The sequence below is a fragment of the Merops nubicus genome, unplaced genomic scaffold, assembly GCF_000691845.1.
Source record: "Merops nubicus isolate BGI_N331 unplaced genomic scaffold, ASM69184v1 scaffold43872, whole genome shotgun sequence".
Lineage (NCBI taxonomy): Eukaryota > Metazoa > Chordata > Aves > Coraciiformes > Meropidae > Merops > Merops nubicus.
The window spans coordinates 1-10,676 of NW_008595086.1; the positions used below are offsets into that span (position 1 = coordinate 1).

General features: G+C 47.5%; 1 protein-coding gene across 1 annotated transcript; it reads left to right on the forward strand.

Moving 5' to 3' along the window:
• Window positions 1-2,976: 2,976 nt before the first annotated feature.
• Window positions 2,977-10,138, forward strand: PPP1R26 (protein phosphatase 1, regulatory subunit 26). The gene is made up of 2 exons (XM_008935950.1): window positions 2,977-6,971; window positions 10,090-10,138. Exons 1-2 carry the CDS (start codon window positions 2,977-2,979, stop codon window positions 10,136-10,138), a joined length of 4,044 nt encoding a protein of 1,347 aa, XP_008934198.1.
• The last annotated feature ends 538 nt before the right edge of the window (window positions 10,139-10,676 follow it).

The following is a 10,676-nucleotide window of genomic DNA, read 5'->3' on the forward strand; positions in this document are numbered from 1 at the left end:
CGCCTGCGGGCGGGTGTCCCCTCGCAGCCCCCTCACGCACCCGCCCTGGGCGCCCCCCGGGTGCGTGTCCCCTCACGGCTCCTCCTGCGCCCTGTGTAGATGCCCCCCGGGGGGGCGTCCCCTCACGCACCCTCCGTGGGTGCCCCCCAGGTGGGTGTCCCCTCAGGCACCTTCTGTAGGCGCTCCGCAGCGAGCGTCCCTTTGGGCCCCCTCGCTGCCGTTGTGGGTGCCCCCTGAGGCAGGGGTCCCCTCGCACCCGCTGTGGGTGTCCTCACGTCTCCCCTCGCACCCTCTGTGGGTGCCCCCTCAGGGCCCGCACCCCTGTGTGGGTGCCCTGGCCCCAGGCAGTGCTGGGGTGGGAAAGTCCATCCCAGTCCCGTGTAATCCTGGCGGGATGGCTGCAGTCCCTGTGTGGGGCAGGGAAGGCACCTGATCCTTTCCTGGAAACTGTGGAAATAGGTTAATAGGAAATAAGTTGAATTTTTATTTTTTTTTTAATGAAGCTGGGAGCTTAAGTGTGTTAATTGCCTTTCTTCAGGATAATTAGTTATTCTAATTTCTCTCTTTTTGATTCTTAGCTGCTTATTAGAAGGAAAAATGATTTTAATTTATTTTTTGCCCTAGCAAACGTGTTGGAGGCTATGTTAGAAAGGGTTGTGGGTTCATTCGTGTGTTTCTGAAAGTTTGGGGTTCAGGCACGTGTCGTAGTTGACGAGCAGTGGGGAGCACTGGGTGTTAGGGGTGCCCCTAGAGCAGAGACCCAAACCACCTTCGGCTGACCAAAGGTGGAAGTTAAAGCAGCCGGTGTTGGGTTGCTCCAGGTGCCAGCTGGCAGGGAGAGATGTTCCTCGTTGCCACGCTTCATTTAAATTCTGCAGGAAGGCTGCTTTGAGACGGATCGCTGAGGAAAAGCAGAATCAGGAATATTTGTTCAGAGTTTAGGTTAAAATGTGCTCTGTTGAGATGTCCTGCGGCAGAGAACCAGCAAACGCAGCGGCAAAAGTGTTATCAGTGTTGTGTCCAGAGCTAACCACTCCTCAGATGTCTTTTGAGGGGTGTGCAGGCTCACCCTGCCTTGGTCAGTAAGATTTCAAGAATATTTTGCTAACAACATGGCAATAAAAGTGCTCCCGGAGCACGGGTCCTGGAAGAATTTTGACAAAAGCATTTGTCATGTTCTTTCTTGGAAGCACCATGCTCTTTTTTAAAAAGTGAGAAGGAATTGTCTTCTGTTATCTTAGAGGCAAACAAACACAAGTTTTAAAGAGTTAAGAGTCATTAATTCTCTAAAATATTTATCGCCACTGATTAATTTGAAACCAGAACTAGAGAATAATTGACAAGGGCAAGGTCGGAGAGGGTTCAGAGGCAGAAGCGTGTCTCTAGGGCAGTGGAGTCCAGTGCCACACGGTGTGCAGGGCTCGCTGGGTTTGGGGAGGGGGGAGATGGCACATTGAAGAACCACCCAGCTGCTGGAGGCTTTTTTTGGGGCTGCTCTGTGTGTTGTGTCAGCCAGCTCCTGCTTTGATCCCACTAAATGATGCTGCAGGTGAAACCTTCAATTACAGGATGGTGTGGAAGCTGTGAACGTTTTGGGGTGTTACTAGCATTCTCTCAATGGCTTTTTTTCACTACTCCACCACAAAGAGCTTCATTCTGTTTGGGTTTTCTACTGTAATACAAAGAATTGTTCATAATCTTCATCCTGCTTTTGCAGACTTCTCAAGGTTTGTGTTTACCAAGAGCATTTATCCTGCAGGGTTATCCTTTTATCCTCAGGGTTATTGCTGTAGAGTAGATTTCAGGACGAGGGGCAACAAGCATGAACTGGAACCCAAGAGGTTCCATCTGAACAGAAGGAAAAGATTCTTTGGTGTGAGGGTGCCTGAGCCTGGAACAGGCTGCCTAGAAAGGGGTTGTAGAGTCTCCTTCTCTGGAGAGATTCCAAACCCATTTGGATGTGACCCTGGGCACCCTGCTGTGGGTGAGCTGCTGGAGCAGGGGGGCTGGATGAGGTGATCCCAGAGGTCCCTTCCAGCCCCAGCATGCTGGGATCCTGTGGAATAAGCTCTGTTTCCCTCTCTTTGAGCTGCCCCACGTCCCTCTGTCATGCACTCAGTGCTAAGCTGGTGGAAGCAGTCATGGGCTAGAGGGTGAGTCCATGCTAACACAGTAACTCTGCTCTTGGAATAAGAGTTGGTTTGTGTTCCACCACCTCAGGTCATGGGCAAGCTTCACATTTGCCCGTTACGTACCACATGGACATAGCCAACATTGTTTTTGTTGTAAAACTGGACATAGCCAACATTGTTTTCTTTGTAAGAGTGAAATGCTGAGCTATGCATGGCAGGAGTTCTTTAAAAAGAGCAATTATGCCAAAGGAAACACAGGGAGCAGAATACTTTGGAGGGTTTTCTACTCCCACCAATTCCACGTGTATTAGGAAAGTTTCTCTTACAATTGTTCTTTATCTCTGGCCACAAATTTCACTGCAAGAACACTCAGCTGGTGTTCACACAGGAGGGGATCGCACATGCCTGGGCACTGAGCTCCCTCCAGAGTGGTGCTTTGTGGGTCTCGTTGGTGCATGGTTATTCAGGAGTGCACAAAAGAGTGTGACCTTCCTGGAAAGTGCAGGAAGAGCTTCGGAAGTGAAGATAATTACCTCAGTTGGGTGATGGTTGTGCTAGAAAATACTGGAAACCACAAATGAGGAGTGCTCTGTCTGCTCCCTAATGGCAGCAGTGACCGAGTTCCCTGTTAGAGTGGTGGTGAGGAGTAACTCTTGTGATTATCTGTATCTCAGGAAGCCTGAGCATTAATAATTCACAACTTATGTTACCAGTATCATTACATGGAACTTCTGCTAGAAGGTAAATGCATAATAAAAAATATTCTCCTCTTTCTTGTTGCAGGATGGAAGAGAGACGTGTCTGACAAACCGTTCCGCTGTGGACTTGGCTGTTGTCTGCTAGAATGTTCCTTATGAATGCTTCTCCTCTGGTAGCTCTTCAGACAAAATGGGAGTCCTTTGGACCAGCAAGGAGTTGTAGATACCCCGTGTGCTTCTCTGAATCCGAAGAGGACATCGCTAGGACCTCTGTCAGCGCCAAAGTTCAGATGATTATAAACAACCTGCAAAGCCAAGAGTCTCCCCTGGGTATGAACAATGAGTATGATTGTATTATGCAGAAGAAACCAAAGGGAGAGAAGGGCACTGGTAACACAGTCGCATCTGGCACCACGTTGCTACAGAAGCATCCTCAATATACCAAGTGTGGGTGCCCAGCTGAGTCAGACACTGGAGTGGGACAGAACGTGGGGTTTGGGCCTATCTTGCTCGATTCTGACAGCGACGATTCTGTCGATCGAGGTATAGAGGAAGCCATCCAAGAGTACCTGAAAGCAAAAAGCAAAAGTGACCAGTCCTTGCAAAGGAATGCAGAGTGTTCTGAAAATGTAAGCCGAGAGAAAAGGTTTAAGAGAGAATTCTCCCGGAGCAAAATGGCTGGTAACCTCCTCCCTGTGAAATTTCAGGCCGAGATGCTCTCTGAAGAGTACCTGTCTGACCACCTGGGCATTGGCAAAAGGCTGCAGCCTGCTTCCCCCCAGAGCATCAGCAGTGATGACTCTTTTGAACAGAGCATCCAAGCTGAAATAGTGCAGTTCCTGAATGAGAAGAAGCAGCAGGAAATCAGTAAGTGTGTGATTGAGGAGGAGAAGAAAGATTCTCACGTTCCGTCTCTCCTAAAATGCAACAAAGAAACAGCAAACAAACCCAACTGTGGTGCTGTAAAGGAAGGTTGTGACGCACTCCTCTTGAGACACCACCCCAAGCTGCAGAAGAGCAGCACGCAGGCCAAGTGTTTGCAGCCTAAAATCCAGGAAGAGCCTCGTGATATCAGCCAGGTGAACCGAGCGTATCTAGAAGTGGCCACTGCCAGCCAGCCCTGGCTGGTGGAGCAAAACGAAGAAGCTGATGCCTGGGAGACCAGGGGAGGACTTCCCAAGGACAGCATGCTGACGTCTGACTCGAGCAGTGACGATGGCATTGAAGAAGCCATTCAGCTTTATCAGCTGGAGAAGATCAGGAAGGAGGCGGGTCATGCAACAGGCTGTGTCCCTCTGCAGAGGGACCGCCTTGATGGGAAGGGGGTGGCAGATATGGCTGCAAGCCTGACAGTTAGCTCAACAAGTGCCTCGCCAGAAATCCATAAAAGCCCTCTCAGCAACAAGAGAAAAGAAACTAATTCAAAGCCAGCAGGGTTAGAGAGCACCAGCGATGAATTTAAGAAGCTGTTTAAACCACTGAAAAAAGCCAGACATTTTGCACCTCCAGAAAACAAGCTTGCTGCTTGTGAGCTCACGTTGCAGGCCTCATGCAGAGCAGACACATCTGCAGAACTCATGTGTGCCGAAGCTATCCTTGATATTTCCAAAACAATCATGCCATCCCAAATGGGGAGTGACAGCAAATCCCTCGCTGCAGACTCCTTCTTTTCTCCCCAGCTTCTCTCCTCCTCTCGTTGTGAAAGCGACAGCAGCCTCGTGGACAGTGATGATAGCATAGAGCAGGAAATCAGGGCTTTTTTGGCTCTGAAAGCACAGTCAGAAGGCCTTGGAACAAAGCCTCCCAGCCTGTCACACTCAATCCAGATGCCTTCGGATCAGAACAGCCTCACGGATACCCTTGAGCCTTCTCTTCCAAAAACACTGAAGCTGTCACTGACTCGTAAAAGGAGACTTAAAAGGGAAGGTGGAATAGTGAAACAAGGTGCATCAAAGCCACCTGAACAGCTGGAGACGGGACTTTTCCAGGCAGGTAACTACTCAAAAGTTCCTGTGCTCCAGGAGGAGCGTGCCCTGAGCAGCCCAGCAGCACTCTGTGATGCTCAGGGGCTCAGGAACAAAGAGCCTGGGCAGCAGCAGCAGCAGCTGGCACCTTCCAGACTGCCTGGATCTGATGGCACGTGTGCAGCCTTGGACTCTGGAAACCCCTTTGTGCAGGTTCGGAGCAGTGTAAAAAATATTACAAAAAATGCCATCCCAGCTGGAGAGGGGGATGGTTCAGCTGATGAGAGCAGTTCTCTGGATAGTGATGAGGACCTTGATAGTGCTATCAAGGACCTTTTAAGGTCTAAAAGGAAATTAAAGAGGAAGCCCAAGGACCAGAAATCTCACTGCAAGAAGAGAGCCAGATTTATCCAGACGGCAACTCAGCTGGTGGATGAATTTAGCAGCCTCCAACAAAATGAGTGGAAAGGTAAAAATCCCATGCTGCTGAAAAGCAGCCTCTCCAAACCTAGAAAACCCATCAAAGAGAATGCAAGCAGAAATCCCTCAGACACCCTCAATGTCAAACTTACCCATGAAAAACCAGAAACTGTGAAGAGCTTAGAGTTTAACTTGCAGCTTAAAAAAGGATACAAACCTAAACCAGCTTCAAACCAGCACAACCTGCAGGTAGCTAAAGCCAGAAAAAGTACTTTCCCAGCAGCATCAGATGCTGATGACAGCAGTTCCGTGGACAGTGATGACAGCATTGAACAAGAAATCAGGAAGTTTTTGGCAGAAAAGGCTAAAGAGTCTGGAAGCAATTCGGAGACACAAAAAGATGATGCAACTCTGGACCTGTTGAGAGGGACCAAACAAACTGCTAATAAAGGAAAAGCAAAGCAACAGCCAGTTGAAAATGAGCTTGACCTCACGCTGGGTCAGAGTAAGAGGAGTGAGGTATCTCAGCAACCTGAGGAGCTGAAGAACTCTGAGAAAACGGGAGGGAGAAGTGCAATGTTACATGGCAGGAGGAAATCTGCTTCCTCTGCAGAGAATGTTAGTCTTCATACTACTGGTCAGTCAAAAGCTAAGCAAGGAGTGGTGGGGGTTAAAGGTGTGGCTGGTGGTGAGTTACCTGGAAACCCCACGGGTAAAAGGGGTGTTCCTAACACAGAGCCCGTGCAGAAAACACTTCCACCTAAAGCCAGCAAACACGAAGGCTGTAAAGGACAAAAAGTAATAAATGTGAAGTCTAGAGCTAAAAGAAAGAATACCTTTCACCTCAAAATTTCCAGTAAATTTATTGCAGGTCTAAAATACGCCCGGGACAGGAAGAAGTCCATGCTTCTGAGCAAGAGGCAGAAAGCAGAGCACTTGCTGGCCCAGAGCAGGACGTTGGGAGCAGAGGGGGTGTCCCAGGGTACAGACGTGCTTCACCAGGGACAAGGAGCCCCCTCACCAAAAGGTGAATTTAGTGGGGAGAGTGTGACAGCAATCAAAGAATCCAGCTCCTCCCAGGAGCTCACTGTGGAGGGGTCGAGTCCCCGTGTAGCAGGAGGCTGTGACAGGCTGGAGGGCCCCCCGTGGTGTGCCAGGGAGGCAGCAGAGGGTTCCAGGAGTGCTTCTGGAGACCAGTCAGACTCACAGCTGAGTCTCCCCTTGCAGGAGCAGAGTGTGGCAGCACTAAATGTAGATAAGGTTTGCAGAGGAACATCCCAAGCTGAGAACACACAGATGTGCAGCGAGGAAGATCTCCCCAGAGAGAGAGGGGCCAACCCAAACGTAGATCCCCCACGCCCTGAACGTGGCAGGGCAGTGGTGGGGGCAGATAAAGTCAGCAGAGACACATCCCCACAGAGTACACACGTGTGCAGAAGGGGAGAGGGCAGCCAGGATGGGAGCCCAGAGCCCAGGTTAGGTTGCCTGGTGGATAAAAGTAGTGGAGGAGCCTGTACAGATAATATACAGATGTGCATTAAGAAGGAAAACGTTCTGTGCCAGAACAGTGACAGGCAGGAAGAAATTCAGGCATCCAGCCCTACTTTGGAAAGAGAATTACCTGTCCTGCAGAGTAGGGAGACTGCTTGTGGAGTGGACAGAGGGCAGGAAGTTTTAGACAAATCCTGTGCAAAACATACTGAGGTACCTGCAGGGGACTGCCCAGATTCCCTCTTGAAAAGAAACGTTTCAAATCTGTAAGTACATTTTTTTTATCATAAGCCTTTTTAGAAAATAACTATTGTTGTAATCACTCTGATAAAACTGGAGGTGTGGAAGGAGAGGCAGTGGGAGGTGCTGACACCTGTACAGCATGGACACACTCCTGTGAAAGAGGCTTTTGTGTGCCAGGGATGTCATGGATAAACACACGTAGGTTTTTTGTAGAATTTTGTAAATTATTTAAAGTGCTCTAAGGAAATATTTTTTATAATGATTTTTAGGCTGGCGTTACTACAGAGTGCTGTAGTTCCTGTAGATAAGATGATCCTGGCTAATCAGGCTTTAAATTATGAGGCCTGTAATCATCTGTCAGAAGGAGAAACCTGTTTGCACACACAGAATATTGGGCAACCTGCTCGGAGATCCTGGGAAGGCAGCACGTGGTGGCAGCACTCTGCTTTTGGAGCAGGTTACCTGGCACCTGCCCGTGTTGGAGCTGCCTGGGGACAATCCTGCTGGCTGCTGGGGTCCTGGTGCTCCCACCCTGGGGAGTGCTGGGTGGGTGGAGATCCCCCTGTGAAGAGGTGGGTGCAGAGTCGGGTGAATAAAGCAGATTGGGCTGTCTGCATGGCCTGTGTGATCTCAGCAGCTGCTGAAAGAACCTTCTGAGGACCTGAAACCTCCTGCTGGCAGATGGTTCCAAGCACAATTGCAGCTGGAGAAGAGGGAAGGAGTGTGTCTGCTCAGACAAGAGGATTTGGGTGGGTTTCACTGGATTCCTGTGCTGCTGGGCCTGCAAGGCTGAAACGACTCCTCGTGACTCTGCAGTCTCATTTTGCTGCCCTGCAGTTACCCAGAGGTGACTTTTGGTTTCCTGAATAAACTTTCTCCAGTCGAGTGCCCTTACTTTCCTTTTTCAAAAGTGGTTTCTAAAAGGTTACAGTTCTGTGAACTCCTGTTTTCATTTACAATTCCTGTGCAATAGAACAAAGCTAGGGTTGCTGTAGGAACTCCCTAACCTAAGAGCCAAGGATATTTTCAGCACTGTTCTTTCATACTGGTAGTGCTTTCTGTGCCTCTGTTTCCAGCAGCCAGAATAAAGCAATTTTTCACTACTATCTTTTTTTTTGTACTAACTTTCAATGGGTTTGAAGTAACATGTTCAGATACAACAACAAAAACAAGTGCCCCCACGCTGGCTTCACTGAAAAACCCAAAACCTGTGAACTGAAGCTGTTGTCTGGTTCTTTCCTTTTCCTTTGTGTGTGGTGAAGTCTTCTGAGCAGTTTGTTCTGACATCTTGTCCCTGGGAGTTGATGGGATGGTCTCTTCATGGAGTTGTCTGCAGGACCTCTCTCATCCAGACGGCCACTCTGTGTCCCTTCCTTTCCCAGCCCCTTCAGCTCTCTGCCTGCAGCCTGCCTTTGGGAGCAGAAGCAGACAAAAAAGGCTCTGGCCCTGTGGTGCTCCCTGGAGTGGCCACATTTGCAGCATGTTGGCAAGTGTAGAGTAGAAGGAGTAACCCTGGTGTGTAGAGAAGGAAACCAGCAGCCTTTGTGTGTTTATACTGTTGTGCAGTTCCATTTTAAACATGTTTCTAGTGGTCACTCGACATTTCCTACTCTCCAGCCACCTTTTTGTAGTCCTGGGATGGGTGGGTTGGTTTGTTTAAAAAATAATTAGGCTAGAGCCTCTCTTTTGTGGTAGGATACCTTGGAGAAGTGGGTTTTTTTACTTCCCTCACGTGGCTGCAGTCAGTCTCCCCAGGCTTGTATTTTTGTCTGCCTTGATTGGGTTGCAGGATTTGGGCCTTTTGTTTGGAAATAGGTAACTAGGCTGGTATTTTAAAATAGAAGTTTTCTGAGTACCTTGCTTTAAAAGGACTAAACTGTCTACTTAATTGTACTAGAGCTGATGGAAGCACTGTGTACTGTTTGTATAAAACAAGCTGAATGTTTCTCCTCAAAATGTCCAGTAAATCCCCATGAAGACTTGCAAGGTGCCCTGTGCCCCCTCCACGTGTCTGTGTCCTCACTCCTGCTCGTGGACTGATGCAGTGAAGATGCAATTCCAGTTCCCTTGTGCTTTAAATAACATTTCAAACAGCACTTTTTTTTAAAACTGATGACTTGATTTGTATATAGGAAACGATGTACATGGATGAGTTTATAATGTTTAATAAATGGGCTTCTGGCCATGGGCCGTGGAACCAGAGTGCTGCTGTGCTTTGTGTCATTGTCTTCAGCCAGTGGTGTTTTCCTGCTGGCTTTTTATCCCTTCTGACTGTGGCCTGAAGGTGTAATTTGTAAGTGATTTGAAGGTGCAATCCCTGTGCAGCAGCAATGTGTGTGTGTGTGAAGGATGCCACCCTTGCAGATGACTTGTGTTAGCTGACCTGGGGACAGGATCTTGGTTCCTCTGCTGCTCTTTCTCTCCAGCCACCCGTGGCTGAGGCTGCAGACTCCTGGGTGTGATCTCCTTGTGACTCTCAAACAGAACCCAGGCCCTTCAGTGTGTGGCTCATTAAAGGGAGTGTTGTTCTTAACAACAAAATAAGGAAGGAGAATCTACAAAATACATAGGCAAAAAAAAAAAGTTGGATTTGATCTTAAAGGTCTTTTCCAGTCAAATTTTTTTTATTAATCAATATTTTGTGGCAGTGGCTATTTTCTGTGCTTCAGGAGGGACCCTCTTTGAGGATCCTCAGGGGATCACAAGGATTACTAGCATTGCTTTGATTTTTTCAGACCTTTAAGAACTGTGGCTTGGCTGGGTTTGATAGAACAGCCTCCTGTCATGGGATCTGCAAATCTGGAAATAGCACTTCCAAAATGGTATTTTGAATTTGTAGAGTGCCCCAGGATAGATGAGGGTGAGGTGAGGTACACCGAGTGCTAAACTCTTCAGAAGAACTGGTTTGGGTTCAAGAATAGAACAAAAAAGGGAAGAAAAGAAAGCGAGGAAGAAAAGAGGTGGGTGTTTTTAGATGAAAACAGGTGGAAAATGTGTTGAAAGCCACTAAATTTGTATTTTTAAGAGGCAAACGTATCCCTAAATTATTCCAACTGCAGCAAAATCTGTGGATAAAAATATAAGTTAAATTGTCACAACTGTTTATATTAACTCAGCACTTTGTGTTATTTTTTATTTCAGGAGAAGAAAGGGAAGGAATAAGAAGCTCAAGGTATTGGCTAGAGTCTAGCAGAAGAATAACAGTGAAGGGTAGAGGGTTGCTTCTTTATTTTAACATGTTAAATATTTTTCAAGTTACCTTTCCAGGCCTGTTTCTGCTTAGTGCATTTATTTGTTGCATTATATTGGTGTGTTTTCCCTAATTTAGCCACCTGTCCTTCTGCTGGAGATACCCAAATGCATTGCAGAGAGCTTGGGATTTTTGGGGAGAAGCAACAGAAGTGTTGCTGCTGAGTCCAGGATGATGTTTGGGGTTTAAATGGTTAAAAAAAGCACAAGTAGAGGCCTGCTCAGGTTTGGACACGAGGTTTTTTGCTTAGTGATGGTGTTAATTAACCAGAATACCTCTGCCTTGGAAGTATATTTGAATATATCATTATCATGCTCCCTGTGCAGTTGATAAGTATATAAAAATGACACAAACAGGGAGTATTTCTAACACATGAAGAACATAATTTGCAGCAGTACTTGGACATATGATTACACTGGTTTCTTCATATTTTTTTTAGCAAGCAGCTAGAATAGCATCAAGCTCATTTAAAATAGAT

Coding starts and splice junctions, on each gene's coding strand:
- PPP1R26 (XM_008935950.1), top strand. CDS start 2,977: ATGTTCCTTATGAATGCTTCTCCTCTGGTAGCTCTTCAGACAAAATGG. Junction 6,972..10,089: donor AAAAGAAACGTTTCAAATCT/GTAAGTACATTT, acceptor TTTTTATTTCAG/GAGAAGAAAGGGAAGGAATA.